This window comes from Dicentrarchus labrax, unplaced genomic scaffold (assembly GCF_905237075.1).
Source record: "Dicentrarchus labrax unplaced genomic scaffold, dlabrax2021, whole genome shotgun sequence".
NCBI classification, from domain to species: domain Eukaryota; kingdom Metazoa; phylum Chordata; class Actinopteri; family Moronidae; genus Dicentrarchus; species Dicentrarchus labrax.
The window spans coordinates 23,846,469-23,866,940 of NW_026136714.1; the positions used below are offsets into that span (position 1 = coordinate 23,846,469).

At 40.6% G+C, this 20,472-nt stretch overlaps 2 protein-coding genes across 9 annotated transcripts in view; both read left to right on the forward strand.

The window, feature by feature from the left end:
• Nucleotides 1-2,160, forward strand: part of sema4c (sema domain, immunoglobulin domain (Ig), transmembrane domain (TM) and short cytoplasmic domain, (semaphorin) 4C) — a 91,333-nt gene extending 89,173 nt beyond the window's left edge. For all 3 annotated transcript variants that reach the window (XM_051421384.1, XM_051421383.1, XM_051421382.1), the window contains one exon: nt 904-2,160. The gene's annotated coding sequence lies outside the window, so the exon portion shown is untranslated. The remainder of the gene's footprint in view (nt 1-903) is intronic.
• Nucleotides 2,161-4,470: 2,310 nt separating this feature from the next.
• cdca2 (cell division cycle associated 2) lies at nt 4,471-18,807 on the forward strand. 6 transcript variants are annotated; one of them, XM_051421377.1, is made up of 15 exons: nt 4,471-4,836; nt 5,407-5,602; nt 6,149-6,285; nt 9,351-9,516; nt 9,877-10,031; nt 10,454-10,597; nt 11,654-11,783; nt 12,548-12,879; nt 13,151-13,202; nt 13,314-13,388; nt 14,103-14,233; nt 14,410-14,475; nt 14,774-14,845; nt 16,540-16,702; nt 16,915-18,807. In XM_051421377.1, exons 1-15 carry the CDS (start codon nt 4,828-4,830, stop codon nt 17,883-17,885), a joined length of 2,799 nt encoding a protein of 932 aa, XP_051277337.1. In that variant the 5' UTR covers nt 4,471-4,827; the 3' UTR covers nt 17,886-18,807. The 6 variants fall into 6 exon arrangements, with proteins under 6 accessions (XP_051277337.1, XP_051277339.1, XP_051277334.1 ...); XM_051421379.1 differs by having other exon boundaries at nt 14,777-14,845; XM_051421374.1 differs by having other exon boundaries at nt 4,472-4,836; nt 16,537-16,702.
• The last annotated feature ends 1,665 nt before the right edge of the window (nt 18,808-20,472 follow it).

Below are 20,472 nucleotides of genomic sequence, written 5' to 3' on the forward strand. Positions count from 1 at the left end.
CAGTACAAATTGTCATTGGTTTATCAGTCAACCCTTGTTGCTTCAAGGTAATAACACTTTAGCCACTTGCAGAAACTAGCATTTTGTTTAAAGACTGTTCTTGTTATAATAATATAAAGCGGCATTATTACTGCATATTGCCAACAAGCGTAAAAAATGAAATACCATAAAATCAGTATGGCTAGTGTAGCCTGGTTTCTTTTTAGAGTTATGCCGACATTAGCATTACACTGTGTCTAAGTACAGCCTCACAGAACCGCAATCGCGGCTGTAGATGCCGAGTCTTCTTACATCATATTTTCTGCACCATTTGGTCAGTCTCTTCATCAAAAGCTGTCCTTGTGCACACTTTTATTAAAGTGGGGGGGGGACAGGTGTATCAGAAAAGCTACTTTCCTGGCAAAAGATAAGAAAAGGGCCTGCACTGCCCGAAGCCTGCGACTAGGAACATTTTATTAAAGAAAAAACGTTTCAATCCGACAAGGATCAAAATAAGTTGACCTAAGGAAGACCTTTGTCAGACTGAAACGTCTGTTTAATAACAATGTCTACTTCCAAGATTCAAGCAGTATGTGGCACATTTTCATGCCAACCTTCTACTCAAAACTGACAGATATAACTACATATTAGTTTTACAGTTGCTGCAATTTCTCATACACCCTTATATATTATTTATTCTCTTTGCTAGTCACATGCAGTGATTCAGTAGGGAGTAATGAAGTGTTAGCATGAAGTTCCAGACTAAACTGTGATGGTCTCTGTGGTGATGTAATGATGTCCTAAAAAGCATAACCTACTCTCTGATCTAATTTCAAGGAAACTTTGAAATACAGCGAACACTACATATATTTGCTGTTACTAACTTTACATTGTTTTGTCCTCTTTCTGTGCTTTGTCCATCAGGGGTGGCTTTTGTTTTTGGGACGTGTCTGTCGGGACCAGAGGAGCACAGCGAGAAGGAAGGGGAGGACAAAAATACCTTGTTTTGCCCCACTGTGTACAGAGCGCTGAGAGAGATGTAGAATATCAAAATGATCCGAAGGTTGAAGAGGTACTCAGCCATCAGCACTCCATCCTAGTGTTGCATGATCCTCTGCAAGTGGACTGTACATCTTTGATATGATCATCCTTGTACAAGTGCATCATTTTGATCTGTCATTTTTGGACTTTTACAAACACATTGTGGAACACTAATGGAAAAAATAAAGACAAAATATGTCTGATTTTATGGTTCAAGGGTTGTACAGGAATTCATGGCTGCGTTTCAACATGTTTACTTTTTCTGTGCCTCTTCACCTTTTGGATAAGCCAAAGTAGACTGCAGTTGCTTTTGTTCTTGTTGAAATACTTAAATTAATTTTATTTGATTCCCAATCGATATTTAAGTCTCAGCTGTCCGTCCACTTTCCTACACTGAGCTGATGTATGCAACCTTTCTGCATATTTTATCTGCAGCTAAATTTTCCCTCAAGCAAAACGCAAAAATGGCTTGAGGCTGATGGATTTCCTGTTTGCTTCCTGTTTTTATGTCAGCCGTGATCAGCTGGACCCAATTCTTTATCCCCTCACTTTATGAAAGGCTGAATAATGTACCAAAACTTTACCATTATTTAATTTGTCAGCCCCTAAAAACCAAATACGTGTCTGTTGAGGCGAAGCAGATCAGTGATAGAATGTGTTTATATTATTAAATCCCCTGAAGCAGGCGGCTAAATCATGTTAGCTCTTTACACTGGTACTTCATTGTGTCTTTAATATATTTCCCTGTTACAATTGGGCTTTTCTTTTAATATGACATGTTGCAAAAACTAAAAAGATAAAGAAATACTGGTCTCAAGCTTGAAAAAAAAGGCATGTGTAATGTACTTTATGTGCATTTCTTCAGTTCTTACGCATTTGTTTGCTCATAATATTTTCTCTCACACAAGGCTTTAATTTCTGCTGTTTTCTCGCATTATTATTTGTATTATTCTATTATTGCCCCGCTTTTATTTTGTCCCATTTTTTCTTGTTGGTTCTTGATCATTTATGTTTGTTTTTAAAATATGTCAAATAGGCTAACTTATTTCACTTGTACAAACATGTTGATATTTATTACCATTGTACATATGTCCTTATTTTTTATATGTGTATATATACACAAATAAAAATAGAGATATACTTGTGGTGTGTGAGTTTGTTTGTTAAAGAAGAAGTCCACCAATTTTACATATGAAGGTCAATTTATAGGAAATAATACTAAAACTAATAACAGAGTTTTAGGCATAGAGTGGATGTGTACCTGGCACAGAGGGTCTAAGAGAAATTTAGGATCCAGTGTTTTCACTCATAGGACCTTAAAGTCAAGATATTTGGCCTCTGCTGCTTCAGTTTTGACCATCTATTTTTTCTTGTGAGCCCCCAGACTTTATGGAAATGCAACACTATATCACTGGAGTTTTGCCAACCAGGGGAATGTGTACCTCAGGGGATGAGGAAATTGAAGACACAAATAGGATGACAAACAGTGTGAGGCTGATCTTTATTCATTGCTTTAAGAATCAGAATCAGCTGTTTTGGCCAAGTATGTATGATTCCCCTGCCGCCTCACCTGCTGCCTCCTGTTAGGAAGTCAGTGATCCAATGATTGGAGGGACAGAGAACTGGGTGACTTTAAAACCAACCTAGTAGGCTCACTCACATTTGCAACAGACCTGAGTCAGATGTAAGTTGTTCAGAAAAAGTAGTTAGCAAATGAGGAAAATATATTGCTAAAAGAGCTGCAATGGTCAGCTTCAGCCATCCAGAGCAGTAGTAAAAGTAAACTACAAACATGACCAGATCTACTAAAAAGTAACAGAGACCCTAGCCTAAACATCAACAATCCCCCACGAACCCTATGTCTTAATAAAATAAAGTTTTATGGCATTATTTTATTTCAATATTTGCTCAAAATCAGTTCAACCACAAAACTTGAAACAAGGTGAGTGGTGTTAATGAAGGGGCTCTTTACTCCTAAAATGCTGACACTTGTAGTCAATTAGAACCATTTGAAGTGACAAAATGAAGGTCTTGAAGCATTTTCAGATATACACCCTAAGAAAAGTTGGAAAGGCTTGTGTAGAAACATCATAACTCACAGCCCAAAATGATTAGCAAATATACAGATGGATTCTAACAAAACGTTGTAGTCTTTATAGGTTTCCAAAACTCCATGTACAATTGGGTTGGCCAGTCTATTGTCTAAAATGAGATGTTTACAATTTCAAAAACTGGAAGTCTTCAGTTCTTCAAATTGTAAGCATCTCATTTTCGACAGGATTCACCTGTGAATGTCTAGAGTTGTTTCCTTTCCTCAGCCTGTGCAACATCAACGACAGTCAAGCCTCCACTGGCTTGCACAGCCTTGCCTGGTGTCAACAGAAGAATCCACATGCTTCATGTGGTCGATAGTCCCGGCTGTGGAAAGAGGCTCACAGTGGCATCTGATCTCAGTGTACTCAGCTGTGCCACAGACTCTGAAACCTCACAAAAGGAAGAACTCTGTGTGTGTGTTTGCAACTGGTGTGTGTGGGTAGGGTTTACTGAGCTTTTCAGGAGAAGACTACGGTTCACCCACCTGTTTAGGCTTATTCACACAGATTTATGTAAAACCATGGTAAACCACATGAAAATATGGTAATTTATGGTTAAATATATTATTAATTGCCTAAACGCCACTCATTTTGGTTCATTCTGCTGGATTAGTCTTATAACCTACTCTACATCAAAGCTGATGCCACAGCCATAGCTTCACAATTAAAAACCTATGAAAGCGAAAGGACAGAAAGTACTATGTTTCCAGGCTGTTGTGGCCCAAAACCCACATGTGTTAAAAGGAATAAATATAATGCAGTATCTCATACTATGACCTCCGACAAGAAAATGCTGATAGCTACCTGTCTGGCTGACAGATTGGTAGAGTTTTAACTTTGAGCATCAGGTCAGAGCCAACTGAGTGAGAGAGGGATGCAGTCCAGCTCCAGCTGTTTGGTTTCAAGACAGCCAACAGCAGATGGGGCCCCACAGTCAAGGGAGCAAGTTCCAGTCCAGCTGGACTGCTGGAGAGAAAAAGTAGTTTTTTTATTTCACCCCAAAACATTAAAATGATTGCCTGGCTTTTTTGCATCTGGGCTACGGATCAGTGGTTGTATCAGTTTAAATGAATAGGTGACATCAATAAATCAGTCAAGCATATACATTTTTATGATGTCAAAATTGTTTGTTTTGTTTGTTTGTTTGCTTGTTTTTGTCAAGCCACACTCCATTCACAAACCTGCTTCTCCAATCTTATAATCATGTTGATTACAAGGCCGTACAGCGGGTATTGAGAAAATGCAAACGTATCACTTTAACCTGGATTGACTTTTGTAGGTCACGTGGTATCTTGTCTGGCCTTTCTATTGGCCAATTCATATTAAAGGAGTTCCGGTCCTTTTCAAGTGTTTGAAAACACGGAAGTTAGTTCCTCCGAACGATACAGTTCCCCAGGTCTATTGACCCGTTTTAATAACGCGCGCCGTTTTATACACATTTTAAAATTTGCTAACAAAATTACATTATACACCACGCCTTTTGTTTTTTGAAGTTGTGCTGTGTAAGTGCGTGTTGTTTAATAGCGTTGCTGACGTTATATCGCGGAGGGATCCATACGCAGCCGCTGCCTCTGGCGTGGAGCGCGATTTGAATTGCTCCCTTTTATCGTTTGGATTTTATAGAAATATGAATTGAGATATAAGTGAAGCTTTTATGACTTATGTGTGTTTTTATGTATATTTTAACAGCAGACACCACTATAATTTACCATAAATGTACAAGGTAAGTGTTTTACTTGCTGTCACTCCATTATCTTGGACACTGTCGCTGCTACTAGCTAACGTTAACGTCCCGTGTGAGCAGAGACAAACTAGCGTCAAACTACAGTTAGCGTTAGTTTAATTTCCCTGAGCTGGTCGGCGATAATGTTGCTTTTCTGACAGAGGTCCGAAACTATTCGCAGTTCTTTATTCATTCAATGAACTAAGTTATTATGAAGCATTTGCAGGAAGTTTTGAGTTAACGCTAACAAACCTTAGTATCAGCGTGTTTTCTTTTGTTACCGGGGTATTCGACCAATTATATCAGCAGCCTGGTGAAGTCTGGGGAACATTACTTGTTGCAACGTTGTGGACTTTTGGACATGTGAAGTTTTGTTGAATGTTGAAATGTTAGAAAATATATTATTGTCTGCTGCCATGGCCTACAAGCATGATCCCTACTGGAAGAATATAATAAGGAAATACATGTGACTGACTATCCCTCTGTTGTCATCCATCTTTAAGTTTCCCCCAGTAACTACTGTTGACACATGTTCCTGTGGCTCAGCGGTTCTTTTTATTTTCTATGCAGGTGGCTACTGCTGTGGAGATGAACAGTGGTGTGACAGAGGGAGATCAGAAAGAGAAAATGGTGTCCCCACTGGAGGAGGACTCCCCTCCTGTCTTAAATGACACCTCAGCCCCCCTGAATTTCACCGAGATCACACCATGTCAGTTTGGCATCTCTGTCCAGAGTTTTACCCCAGCATCACTGTCAAATCGCAAAGGTGAGAGGACTGGTCCTTATTTGATGCTAAACTGCTATTGCATTTACATAGCCTTCTATTGACAGAAGTGTTTACTTTGTATTGATTGTGCTCAGCAACTGTTGGTAGAGCCCATGATTGAAGTGCTGTATGTACAGACAGTTGACAAATTGAAGGAAAAAACCTGAATGAATGAGTCGAGAAACGTGAGAAAAACGGATGTAGGACAAAAGGGGTCATTGAATGGTTTGATGAGAATGAAAATGATGTGAATCAATTGAACACCTATGGGAGAGTTGAGAAGGTTCCAGAGGCTAGGAGGTTTTCCCTTGAATTTGTCACCCATCTCTATATACTGTAGGGTTTGTTATAATCTGTAATAAACCATCCAAACAGAATATTAACATATTAAGTCATACTACAATCACAAATGTGACCAAAGCAGTGACAGATGCCCTCTTCAGAACCACTAATGCATAAAATGAGCTGCAAGATACATAAATCACATCCTGTATATGGCACCAGTCGAGTGCTACTGAAGTGGCATTCTTCTCCTTCTTGCTCTAGATAAGTCCCGTCTGGCACAAATAAAGGCAAGGCGGAGGTCCAGCATTGGTGTCCGGGGCTCCCCAGAGACAAACTCCCTCATCCGCTTCATGGCACAACAGAAGATGAAGACTCCACCAACCTTCCAAACTCCTGAGGTGAGGAGTGCATCCCAGTCACACCAATGGAGTGTGAGGCAGTGTTCAGCTTACAGTCAGGATTTTGGTTGGCTCCCTGTGATCAATCTTTAAAACTGACATAAATTACTGATACTGTATGTGAATGCATACTTTTTCTTTATCAGACGCATACAAGGACTGTCTTATTGCCACAGCTACACACACATTTACAGTACATATTTACATATGTGCACTCACAACATGCTGTTAACAGAACTTGATCTGGCCAGTTCACTCCAGCTTGGAGTGATTCCAGTTGATTTCAGATTAGACCATTCGGCATCACATTCACACACATTCGTTTAGCATAGACACAGTGGGATATTGAGAAATTTAAAGCCTATAAATATTTACTGTGTAGCATGCACTGGCCTCTCCTTGGTTTGCAACGCTTTCTTGATAATAATTAAAGAGTTTGCTTCTTGTAAACAGAGATAACTAATATGTTGTGGAGCTTCACATTAGCTTCAGTAAAATTATTACCATATCTTTGCCTGAGGGCAGACAGGCTATGCAACTTGTCTAACGCATGTAACACACAATGGCCTGTGTAGAATTACTGATACTGTGTCTAGATACAGACCTTACTGTATGCAGTCATGATTAGCCTATGAAGCACACCGAGGAAGTGTCAATATTGACAGTAGCTTTATGCATAAACATTAGTTTAATTCAGAAATAAGCAGAGCAGAACAGAAAATGGCATGTCTCTTACTGTGTCAGTGACAGTTGAATAACAGAGTGATGTCTGGCAAATGCTGTTGCATAAAGCAATATTATGTACAGGGGATTGCTGTGATATTGGAAAGTTCAAGCTTGATGGCCTGTCACAAGAATGTAGCAGGAACACTGCCATGTATCACACATTCTGCCATATCTGTGGATCAGTTAGCCTACACCGATCAGCCATAACATTATGACCACCTGGGCACAACAAACTGTGATGCACCTTTCTATCAGAACCAGCAGTTTGATCTACAGTAGCTCGTCTGTTGGATCAGACCACACGAGCCAGCCTTCACTCCCCTTGTGCATTAATTGAGTCTTGGCAGTTCACTCCTTTTCCTTCCTTGGACCACTTTGATAGGTACTGACCACTGCAGACCGGGAACACCCCACAAGAGCTGCAGGTTTGGAGATGCTCTGACCCAATCATCTTGCCATCACAATTTGGCCCTTGTCAAAGTCGCTCAAATCTGCCCATTTTTCCTGCTTCTATGCAGACTGCATTTGGTACACACATGTAAAATACATGCTATAAAAAAACAATTGAAGCTTATTAGTTAATAAGACACCCCCTTAAAACAATACTGAGTACAGGTCAAACAACCCTTTGACATGGTCTGATATAAGAATATATATGCTGAAATATCTGGGGGGGAAAAACAGACTTACCTAAGAAAATCTAATTGCACACTTGTTTTTGTCACTTTCCAAGTTCTGATCAGTTTAAAACAGCATGTCTGGTAGAAAGATGTAATTTTTATCTCATAATTGTGGAAGTAATATTAATACAATAGAATAGTAAATATCACTTAATGAAAAGAAGATGTATTGCTTTTAAGAAAGCTGTGTCCTCCCTTGCTTCTCTGTAATTGAAATACTAGTGTGAGGGGAATATACAGGATGACCCAAATATATCAACTCCACAAAACAAGCCTTGACAAGATCAATGTGGAGAGAAAGGTCAAGCCATGTGAAAGTGTAATAATGCTTAAAGGCTTTTTTCTTGTGCCATGTTGAACGCATTCATATATTAGAGTACATTACTGCCTTTTCTAACATTATAAAATAATACCTCATAGAGAACTCATTAAAGTGATACCTCACCCAATATTTAGTCATCAAAGACGTGTACCATGTAGGCCTGAGGGTTTGCTATTAAAAGTTAATAACAGAAAACATGTCGGTCCGTGTGCTAATAGTAACACGTCTCCATGGCATAAAAGTCATAATAACATTCTGCTGTCCTCCCTACCTAAACCCAAATCTGCCTCAGTTATTTGAAACATATTTTAGTTGGACTAACAATAGACAATCTCTGAGTCTAACTTATTATTGATTTCTGATGCTACTAAAGGTTTGCTTACATCAGCATTGTTGAAGGCCAAGAGGTGGGCACTAGGGAAGCACAATTAATGGAATTGTTATCGAAATGTCAGTATGGTCAAGTGCAATATCCAAATTGCAGAAGCTCCAAAAAATGTTTATACTGAAGAACTGTGATTCTGAAGAGATGCACTGGCCTACAAATCTTGTTCTTCAGATTTTAGAAAACAAGTTCATGATTTTAATAGTCTCTGCAGTGAATTCCCACTCTAATCATGAATCAAATCACAATATATGTATTTAATATATTAACGTCACAAGCATATATGGCTTGCACTAAGGATTAAAATGAGTGCAGGGCGCCCGGTTAGCTCAGTGGGTAGAGCTGGTGACCCATGTACTAAGGCTGAGTCCTTGCTGCAGCGGCCCAGGGTTCGAATCCTGTCTATCTTCAGCTATCCCTATCAAGTAAGGGCAATAACAAGGCCAAAAGAATAACTTAAAAAAAAAAAAAAACATGAAAGTACATCACATATAGCTAAATGTGTTGTCACAGTGAACGTATAATGGACAATAGGAAAGTGCCTTATGTTGCAGTAGTACTTTAAGTTTCTATGGAGTTATGGTACTTTTTTTACACTGGCAGAACTACCAATCCTCTAGTCTGCAGGTGGGGAATCTGATATTAAAGGGATACATTCTGGGTCAAATTTTGCTTGAAGAAAAGTATTATTTTACTCTGGTGTAAATGGTAATGACTTAATATTCTCAAGCATGAGACCTACTGTGACTTGCCTGTTAGATGATGCGTAGCTCAGCAAACCATAATATGTGTGCGTGTGTGTCTGTGTCTGTGTGTAAGGAGTGTGTAAGGAGTGTGTGATAGATGTGCTCCCTCTCAGTAATACCACTCCAGTAATTTCAGAAGTCTATGACCTGTCAAGCTGCATCACTGAGCAGATATGTATGTTTGTTTTTGCTGTCTCAACTCTCAGCTTGTCAGAAGTAGCCCCTTCCTTCCCCGGGTCGCCTCCACACTGAGGCAGAAGATGGCCTCCTTCCAGAACCTGATGGATGTTGAAGAGAGTGAGGTCTGTGATCCGATGCCAAAGCAGGACAGCAACACTGGAGGATGCATCAAGACAAGAGATTATCTGTCTGGTGAGGCTGCCTCATTGCCACAGGATTAATAGTTTCATTTCTCAACAAGGATATATGCCAGTAGGATTTCTTTATGATGTCTGGAGGCACTGTTCAAAAGCAATGGATTAATGCATAGCACAGTATAAGCCTGACTCTGACAACATCTTACAGCAGTCATTTCTTCTTAGCTTGGTCAGCTCCTTAAATTGTCTAGTGTCTGAGTCTGTTGCAGAAGTGAGACTTTATCTCCATTTGTTTGATCCAGTTTTTTGAAAAGTTGTTTTTCAAGCAGTGATTTTTATGTTTATTTGATATATGATATTTTATTTTTATTTAACAGATGTGATGTGTTTTTGTCTTTTTGTCCCCCCCTCTCAGATGGGAACAGCCATGATGGAGAGAAGGAGAACCACCCACTACTGATGACACCCACGGCCAGTAAGAGGAGGCGCGTTGGCCCACTAGAAAGCTGCAAGTTGGAGATTAGAGAGGCTAGTGCTCCTATCCCCCACTTCAGTCTGGAGGAGCTTGAGGTATGCTCACTTTGACCACATACTCACTTGACTGCTGTAAATAATTTAACTAAAAGGTTTTACCTCTCTGTACTTGGCTTCCATTGGATCTGCTGATTATTTTTAACTCCTCTGTTGGATCTCAGTGCTGCACAGGACATTTTGACTGCAAGCATTCAAAAAGAGAAAAACAAGCACTCGTAAGCAAACCAGGTTTGATTTGAGTGCTGTGGATTGAGGTTTATTTATTTATCATGGCACCTTTTTGTCTTTGATTTTTAAACTTGGAGCTTCTACTTGTATCCTGTTAAGTGCAATATCAAGTTTAAGTCTTCTATATCCACTAAAACAGCAGTTTGGTAAATTTTCTGTCCACGGTTGTAGTGTTCTTGCTGTTGTGCAACAGAATGGAAGCAGTAGGAATTCTTTAATCACATCCACAGGGGGATGAACCAGTGGCGCAGGTTGTGACACGAAGACCACTGCCATCCAGTGAGACTGTGGAAGAGGCCTGTGCTGTGCTTAAAACCCCACCCTTTCATGTTGACTTTGAGCTTCAAGCCTGTTCCCCTACTGACAACCAACAGGTTAGGTCTTAATCCACACACACATGTGCACACAGACATTAGCAGTGAATCACAGAGAAATGACTGAAACTTTTAGTGATTCTGCTATGATGTACATGGCTTTCTGCTATGATAATGCTATTTTAGTAACAGAAGGACATAACCATGATTCCAAAAAATCAAAAACAAAGCTAAAAGCAGTAAAAACCTGTTTTTGCTGTAATTAACAGCACAACCAGATTCAGTAAGAATTGAAGTAGCAAAGTTAAAACTGCCAAATGAAGGGATACTTGTAATCTTTACTAACCAAGCACACCATTTTCTAAATGAAACATGTAATGGCTTTTGTCCACAGGCTCAGTATAGCACACTTTTGTCGCCACATGGTGCTGAGCAATAATCATGTCTTCTAACTGCAGCCACCCAGCAGGTGATAACAAGGCACATTTTGTTGCCGTGCTGTAGAGCTGTGACGGTTTCCTCCCTCAACCATAGTACTGTCTTGTCCTTAAGTGCTCAACATGTGTGGTCATGCAGGCAACTAGAGAGAAAGCACTGTTTTTTAGAAATGTTGCTATATTAGTTTTAAGTACTCTCTATGGTTTGGAGTGTTTTTTCCACTCTTACTTTCCTGTCCTTATTTCCAGATAGGACAGCCTCAGTTTTCTTTTCTTAAGCTATAATGGAGCTTTAGTTGTTGTGTTAAGCTACTGCTACTGCTGATGCTAATGGAACATCTCCTCCTCCTTCTGCCCCACATTAAAAGTTTTCCCCTGGTGTACCACTTCTTTAATTGTTGTTAAAAAAATGGTTTACACAACAAGATTTGGACATTCAGCATGTCAGTGTATCCATTTTAAATATTGCAAGGAAAGAAATGTAAAGGAAACCTACAGCAAACTGGTTTGATGAATTAAGATAATTTCACTCATAACATAATCTCTCCATATTCTATGTACATACATTTAGGCTAATATCAGATAAAAGACAGTAACTTTCACTCAACAGCCTCTTCTGTAAAACTCCTTCAACTACCGTCCAACAGACTGGGAGCTTTCATGTATTCTCTCTCAACAGGACGGTGGCTTTGAACTCCAAAGCTCCTGCCAACCACCACCTGGTGATCCTGCAGCCGCTTCACCAGCCCGGCCTGCATCCTCCTTCCGCATCCCCTCTCTCCCTTCTCAGCTGGAAATGAGGCCTATAGGTAAACACGCAGTTCTCTCAGTGGCCATGCAAACGCAACTGGCCTTTTATCTTGTTTTAACCCAGCCTTTGAGGCTTGGGATAGAGAGCTTATCTTGATGCAGTGTATCCAGGCTGCATATCAGGACAGTGTCAAAGTTATATTTTGACAGAGGAAATTCATGTTAATTAACAGGGGTTTTTGAGTGTTTTAGCTACAAGGGGAATGGTAATGGTTCTCATTAAATGCCAGTGTTTATCAAATAACAGACTAATGTGGGATGAATGTGCAACAGTTGTGCGAAATAGGGATCAGCGCCCATGACAGACCATGATTTTGTTTTTCAGTTGTGTTAAAAGGCTACAGCTTGTCAAGTTTATGGGAACATACTTCATGATATCAATAGGCAGTGCTTAAATACAGTTAATTATACATGCAGTGTATTATAATGTTATATTGAGTTATACAATTCATACAAAATATCTTTTAATAGATTAATTCCCGTTTTCTGTTTTTTTTTATATTTTGTTGACTAACTGGTGTGAAAATATCTGAAAAGTTAAACTTGTAGGCACGTTCAAATATAAATACATTAGTAATCAGCCTGTTTGTTTTGATATTTGTTTGTCTGAGATTTTTAACAAATATTAATGACACCAACAGTCATGTATACAATCTAATATTATACAGAGTAGCCTTACTTTCTGCCTTATCCACGTTTTATAATAAGGGCAAGAAAAGGTTAAAGGCTTATTTGTGCATTTAAGGTTTTACTGTCTTTGCAGAAGACGATGACTCCACTGGGAAGTCCACGGTTAAGAACAAGAAAAAGAGCGTGCACTTTGGAGGTCTGCTCTCTCCTGAGTTCTTTGATAAGAACCTTCCCCCCAGCACCCCGCTGCAGAAGGGGGGCACGCCAGCCCGAGCACCCACACCAGGTGGGAGCTTACAGCTGCGCTCAGTGCTGAAGACGCCACAAAGGAGTGAATCCCAAACACCACAAGCTCAGCCAGACCTCAGCAGCCCCACTGTGTTTGGTGCCTCACCTACACTTGCAATGCCTCGCAATCGCAGAATGCGGTCTGTGGGAGAGGACAGTGGAGAAAAGGATGGAAAGGTAGACGAGATGCCAGCAATGTTTCAAGATTGGTAATGTTTCTGTGATGGTAGCGTGGTGTTTATACTGGACTGTACCTGTCATAAAACACGTTACACTGTCTACAGTTTTTGTTTTGCCAGGGGTTCATTTCTTTCTCTTAGTTTACTTGTAAATTATAACTGGCTAAAATTCTGAAGAGATGTATGAGTGATGCTGTTTAATAATTGAATATTATTTATAAGAATCAGGATATGACCCACTATCTGGTCTTTTTGTTTTCTGGTCCTAGTTTTTCTTCCCTTCAGTGGAGGAGAGTGACTCTCCGGTGACAAATGATACAGGTTGGTTATTACAGTTTTTGTACCCTGAGAGTTAAAGCTTATTGTCTCTAGTAGAATGCAGTCAAAACATTTTCACATGATGCCAGCTGTCTCATTTGTTGCTTTTTTCAGTATGTACGTGGGACACCCAGCCGTTGAATTTAAACACTGCTTTCCATGAGGAGTCTCTTTCTCAGATTCTGACAGGTGAACTGCCATACGTCTCCATTTTTTCCTTTCATTGTCACTTAACTTTATGCCTTCTCCTCTCTCCTGATACATTCCAGTATGTCAAGCTGTAAGACTAAACATAAATTAAGTTTCAGTTTGTTGTGTGTATCTCAAACAGCTCAGGTTTCCTGTTTTAAGTCAGCTTAAAAAACCAAGCCAATTGACAGTCTACAAGTGTAGAAAAGGGACCAGTGTGTAGGATTTAATGGTATCTAGTGGTGAAGTTTCAGATTGCAACCAACTGAATACCGCTCATCCTTCTAACTGCAAAGGAGGAACTACGGTGACTGCGTTTATAAAAAGGCCCTATCTAGAGCCAGCATTTGGTTTGTTCATTCTGGGCTACTGTAGAAACATTGAGGACTATGTAGACAAAGACCTGATTCTTCTGTAGATAAAAACGGCTCATTCTAAGGTAACAAAACACAATGATTCTTATTTTCAGGTGACTATACACAAATGAAAAACCTTTAATATTTTGTTTAATTTCTGCCAGTAGCTCCTCCAAAATGTTACACACTGGACCTTTTAAATGTCAGCACTGTTTGCAAGTATCTAAGACAGTACAGAACCTTAGTGGGTTACCATTTACCATGCTAACCTACAGAATCAGTCTTAACATTACCTACAGCTGAAAAAGTCAAACAGTTGTGATTTCAGCTGTAATACGTTTGTTTTTTTTCCCTTTAGAGTCTGGGACTAAACCCAGCTCAACCTCCCAGATGGATGCCATGAATGAGATGATGTCCTTGCTAGAGCAGGAAAAGCAATCTGAAGCAACTGTTGAAGCTGTAGCCCAATGTAGAAACAGAAGGAAAAAGGTTTCATTATCATTATTTATTTATTTATTTATTTATTTAATCAATCATTCTAGGTGCACAATTACATTCAAAATGTTTAGCTTTTAGCTATTTTTAACTTATAACTATGCTCTCTACATTTCCATACTGTGAAATTTCCATTTCATACACATAAAACTTGTAAATCTCTTCCATAGCAGCCAGGACCAGAGCTTGAATCTAACAGTGAGATTCCAGCTCGCTCCAGCAGTCGAAAGAGAAAGGTCTGCTATCACCACAAACTGCTTTCAGCTTGATCTCACTTCCACAAATCTCCATTTGCCAGACAAGATTGTCTTTCTAATAATTTAGGGGTCATAACATGCTCCCATCTAATCTACTGTTTAATTCCACTGGATCTGAACTTAATCACATTCGAGGATATCCACTGTGTGTGTGTGTGTGTGTGTGTGTGTGTGTGTGTGTGTGTGTGTGTGTGTGTGTCTGTGTGTGTCTGTGTGTGTGGGGCGCAGAGAGACGGTCTATATAATATATCCTCATGCCAACTCTGTGTTCCCCCAGCAGCCAGAGCAGAGCGAACCTGTGAAGAGGTCGACACGCTCTGCTGCCAAGTCGGCCTCTGGGAAGATGAAGGTGAGTTGGCGGAGTCTGATCGCTTTACACCACTTAACTGAGGGATCTGCAGACATGTCTTTCATGGAGCTGATAGCTGTACAATCTAACTACAACTTACTTTGGCTGAGTTGGGGGGAAAAGAGCTGTGTGTGTATATATGTTTATACGCCCCAGATATACCACCACCGATCATTCTCAACAGATAATTGTAAATCAAGTTATTTGATAAGGCTAGCGATATACCATATACATATCTTTGTTTTTGTTATTGTCACCAAATCCAATGGAAAGACCAAAACCAACAATGTATTAGTCTGAATCCTTTCCAACTTCTCTTGTCTGTTTCTGGCTCTCAGCCCCAAGGCATTCATATCTACTTAAGATTTAAATATTTAAAGTCACAAATATAAATTATTTTTAAAAAAACACTAAATATTGTGGGTTTTTAAAAAAAAAAAAAAAACAGACATAAATGTTGAATTTTGGGGGACCATTTTGGTATTTGGTTTGCCAGTGAGTATTCAAACCCCTTGGGGTGAATGTGTGATATATATGAATAAAATGGACTTGACTATTTACATCAGACGGTGTGTCAAGGATATTCATCAGAATGATGGAATATGTCAACAATAGTGTGGCTCATTGATGTATTTGAACAATTTTAAGACAACAGTGGAGCTCTGTGGCACAGAGAAATAACGTGTATCAGGCTGTGGATACACACACAATACGTGTTAGAAGGATGCATTTATTTTTGCTTTTAGTGTTGTCATGGTATTTGTTGACAATAAGAAAATATGGAACATCACCAGACTTTAGGGTCCTTTAAACCCATTTGGACAAGATGAATGAATAAATGAGATAATCCAGACTAGTATAGCTAATGAGTCACGAGAACTCTGCTTCTTGCAAACTGCACGCAACGTTCTGGATAGAAGTTTATCCATTGCACACTACGGCAGGTAGTTTGTAGGTAACAGTACATTCCCCATGCATCAAAAAAGTAGTTTGAAAGCAATCTGTAACTCACACTAACAGGCCATTTACTGAGCTTGCAGTATCTGGCTCTTACAACAGTTTTCTAGTAGTTTGGGGGTTTTTTTTGCCAAATTAGCTTAGCCAAATAACCATTTCACTCTGCAGAATGTGGGCAGAGTTGGAGAATTTACACACTGCTTTAATTACATTTCATCAAGATCCACTGTAAAGCCCAAGGTGCCATTCAGATGGGATCTTAATAATCAAACAAAAGGTTTATCTTGATACATAGTACTGAATTACACACAGTTTTCCTTATAGCATGTACAATGTAAAATCTCCCTACTTCGTGTAGAGAAGTAAATACTTTAACTATAAACTGCATGATAAATTGTTTGGATTTTTAGTGTGTTTTAACGCCTTGTTTCTTTTTCTAAATTATTATTATTATTAATTAATTCAGTAACCCCCAGACTCGGACATAGCACCTGCATAATGAGCCATCAGAAGTCGCCACTATAAATATTTTTATGGTGCTTGCTGAGGTTGATAAGAAAATAGTGTGTAAGAATCAATTAGCATAATGACTTTCCTAGATAAGCAGTGTAGTATTGATGCAGATGTACAAGAGATAATCACTCTGCATCATATCCTAAGTGACCAGCTAAATTTCAGTTGACACTGACGCGTCTGTACAAATCTTTCTAACGATGCTGATTGTCTTTCCACAGAAGACCTCCACAGCAACACGTCGATGGAACAGGGACGTGGACCGCTCTCTTTACGGCTCTCGGGCATACGCCTCCAAGAACCCCACCCTAAGTCCCATCACAGAGAGGCTGTCCTTCATCAGCCAGTCTCCAGCAGCACAGCAGACTCCCTCTGTGAGCTGCACAGGTAAATCATGCAGACGATAACTAACTTAATCTCATAGTAGTAGTTTTTTGGTTCTGTATGCCTTTTTCCATAACATGGAACCCTTCAAAATCTATGACCAAAGTCACTCAATTTATTTTTAATTTCCTGATAAGTTAGAACTTGTGGAGGGCAGCAGCGGTCGGTGGAAATTAATTTCCTTGAAATTGTTTTGTCCTCATTTCTCCCAACAGCCCCAAATCATGAGACCCAATTGAACCCTGAGATGACTAACGACAATCAAGTGCCTGGTGACCTCACTGTGACAAATGGCTTGGAAAATCCTTCCGAAAATTCCATCACTTCTCCAAACTCCAGTAAAGAAAGCTCCACAGGGAAGGGCAGGAGGCTGTCAGGGCCGAGGGTCAGAGGGAAAGGACATAAGAAAAGGAAAGTCAGTGTTGCTGATGGTATTCTGCTTGGTGAGGAGACTCTGGACCAGACTGGAGGAACGACAGAGGATCGCTGTGAAGACCAAACCACTAAAAACGTTGAAGCATCAAGGGAAACCCCACTGACCCACACTGTACCTGAACAGGGAGGAGTTGACACTGAACTTATTGCAGAGACTTCTGCAGATACACACTGCACAGGCTTCAGTGGAAAATTAGAATGTAATGGTAGTCTGGATGCACCCCTCTCAGACTGCTCACCTTCAGGTGAGGAATCCAACAACACTTGGAGTCTGCCATCAGAGCCAGCTCAGAGAAAAGTCAAGCGGGGCAGGAGGAGCTCTGTAAGCAGCTCAGTCCTACAGGAGCAGGGGTACCAGGCAGAGGAGCACCAAGCCTGCCATGAAGCAGAGGAGAAGGAACAGGGAGACCAAGCGGCTATTCAGCAGGAAAATGGCATCGGGTCAAGCTCTGATAGCCAGGAAGAGGGGGCAGTTGCCAGTTTGGACCTTGCCCCTTGGCAGGCTGACTTTAATTTTGAGGATGTGTTCAAACCAGTTGCCACTAGAGGGCAGCGCTCAGTACGGCGCAGCCTGAGGAACCAGAGCAACACAGAGCACAGCAGCAGCAACAGTGCAGGTCTCGCCTGGCTGCCTCGGACCTCCCCTGACATCAGTAAAGAGGCCCGCAGGAGGACCAGGGGCCGACGGCTCAGCGCAGCTCCACCCGTCACACCTCTACTCCTTGAGGAGACACAAGACAACGCTTCATGAGACTTTAAATGAATACATGGGAGACTGCTCATCTGAATGAACTGAGATTACCAGGGGATAACTGATACATCCATTACACCTTCATACATACCATCAATGTTCTTAAAATTAAATGTAATGATTTTCCAAAGAACAGGCTGATTGTTTTATATTGGCATTAACATTGATGCTTTTGTTCCCCATGAATTATTAGAGCTGAGCGGTAATTTTTCTTTTTCTGTTTTTTTTTTTTTTTTTTTTCTCCCCTCCACTAACCAAGCCGGTCAATACACTGAGAGCCCAATCATCTCTGCTGACCACCTCCTAATCAATATCCAACCACTCAGCTGGTAATCACAGTGCATCTTCAGTCTCACTCTCCAAAGTCACTGGATCGAGATCCCCAAGTCAATATCCACTCTTTGTGGATAGATGAGGACGGCTGTACTGCATTCACCATCTGTCAGGCAAGCCTGGGAAGGGGCTGGAATAATGGAATAGTAATGGAGGGAGAAAATGTGACTTACACACCGGAATCTAATTAATAGGCTCCAACAATTCAGTTTATTTGTGGTTGCTGGGATGGTTTTGTTTTTTAGGTTTTTCCTTTTTTGTGATCCAAGCTGTTGACAGGTCAATGTCCTTAAGACGTCCCTGTCTCGTTGCATTATCTGATCTGGTTTAATACACTGTCAGTAATTATAGTAATGGCAAGTCAAGTAGAAATTGCCTTATACATTGCATCAAATTAAAAGGAAGCTAGAGTGTTCTCTGCATTTCCTGAAATGTCAAAATGTACCTAGCTTGACTCCATTTCTGATTAAATGCTTTGGTTGCGTGTAAAGACACCTCATTAGATCAAACTGTGTTCATTTAACCAGATGATTCAGACTCATTTGAAAGGAATTCATCCAGATAATAAAGCAGCCACTCTCTTCACAAATGTGATGTTCCAGCTGTGTGGTCAGTTCAGTTCACGTACAGCAGCTTTCCTTTTGCATGCACCACGACCTTTATGCCATAACTGACTGCATCGCTTCAGAAATTACCATTCTGATCTACATTTTGAACACAGCCAAATTACTGCAAGTAAATTGACCTCTAACCTCAGATTCCACCAGTCACAGATTCAGATCGGCTCCCCTCTACTGGCTCCATCCATCTGTCGGAGAGGAATGGAGAGAGCAGTAACAAATTGAGTTTCAAATTCAGTTCGCATAGGAAAATTGGCTCCCAGAATGATGCATGACTGTAATCTATCCATCACTGGGTAATTGACTCGCTCCTTTTACATCAAGTCAGAGTCACTTGGCTGAAGGACACCAGAGGTTTCTGGTTCCGAGTGTGTGCCAAGGTCTCTTCTGTATTCCCACTGGAAGACAAATGGACAGAATCATATAGCCACTAATATGGTTCTGTGTCCATGCAGTGGGGCTACTCTGCCATCTGGTGGTGGACCTGAGGAGCTGCAGTGGCCAGTTATTAATCTGTCAAGTTGATCAAGTATGAGCAGATGAAAGAAGTCAAGGGAACTGATATTATCTTTAGGGGAGGAAATCATTTAGTAGATGCACATTCATAAGTGTGAAATGTTAGGTGCTACTGCAGAACGAAAATTACTTTTGGATTGTGTGTGTGTGTGTGTGTTTGCTTTCTTTCATAGCATCATGTGCCCATGTTATGACTGTCATCTCTCTTGTCTGATTTTAAAACTTGTAACTGCGGGCATCTTGGTGAATAGGCTGTTTGATTGTGTGATTGTACAGCTAAACTGCTGCACCTCTATACAAGTGGGTGTGGGGTGTGTTCACTGTGTCTGAGAGTGAGCGGGAGAGAGAGAGAGAGAGAGAGTGTTTGTGTGTGAGTGAGAGGGGTGTGAAGCTGAAGCCCCTGTCCCTGGCAGACGGGCATAGTGAAGACGGCTTAACACAAGAACAATGGGGTCCTTTGACCAAAACGACGCCCCCAAGACATGTGGCCTCCTGTCACCGTGGCAACCCCCCATGGGACAGGGAGCGGGCTGACAGCTGGAGAGGAGGACTCACAAAAATGGAGTCCATTTTTTTCCACTGAAGCTCCCCTGCTCTATATACTTCCCCTCTTCCTCTGCTCAAGGCCCTTATGAATGTGGTTACATCTCATTTTACAGCTTCATGTGATTGACCTTACGGGTTTGAGTCTCCACCTACAGCCCGTCCAACTCCTCCAGACCAAATAAAGAGTTAACTACAAATCAAGTCTTTATGGGCTCTTGTTGCTGTCAGTAATAAGAGAACATTGATCTCATTGGCAAATATGGGGCTGAGCCACAAGATTTCACACTCACTGTGCACTTGATTTTACGCCTCATTTTAAAACGGATGAGCATTTTCTGTACAGGCACAAAGAGGCATAATCAGTTATTTGTACTACCAGATTTAGAGACTTTCGTCTTTCAATTAGTTAATTAGTAGCTGAATGGTATTAAGTTGTCCCGCTGCCTCAGTCTTTTCTGTGCTGGGTGCTGTGAGTCCTCTATTATTGATGCTCAGAGGCGCGCTCTCTAAACCCTGCACAGCTCTCCTATGGAGCTAAAGACAGCAGGAGGAGGGCAACAAACAAAGGCAGG

Bases quoted from the DNA above. Each gene is read 5' to 3' on its own strand.
- cdca2 (XM_051421374.1), top strand. The intron at 6,286-9,350 runs GTGAGGAGTGCA...CTCAACTCTCAG, and splicing joins CAACCTTCCAAACTCCTGAG to CTTGTCAGAAGTAGCCCCTT. The intron at 10,032-10,453 runs GTATGCTCACTT...TCACATCCACAG, and splicing joins TCAGTCTGGAGGAGCTTGAG to GGGGATGAACCAGTGGCGCA.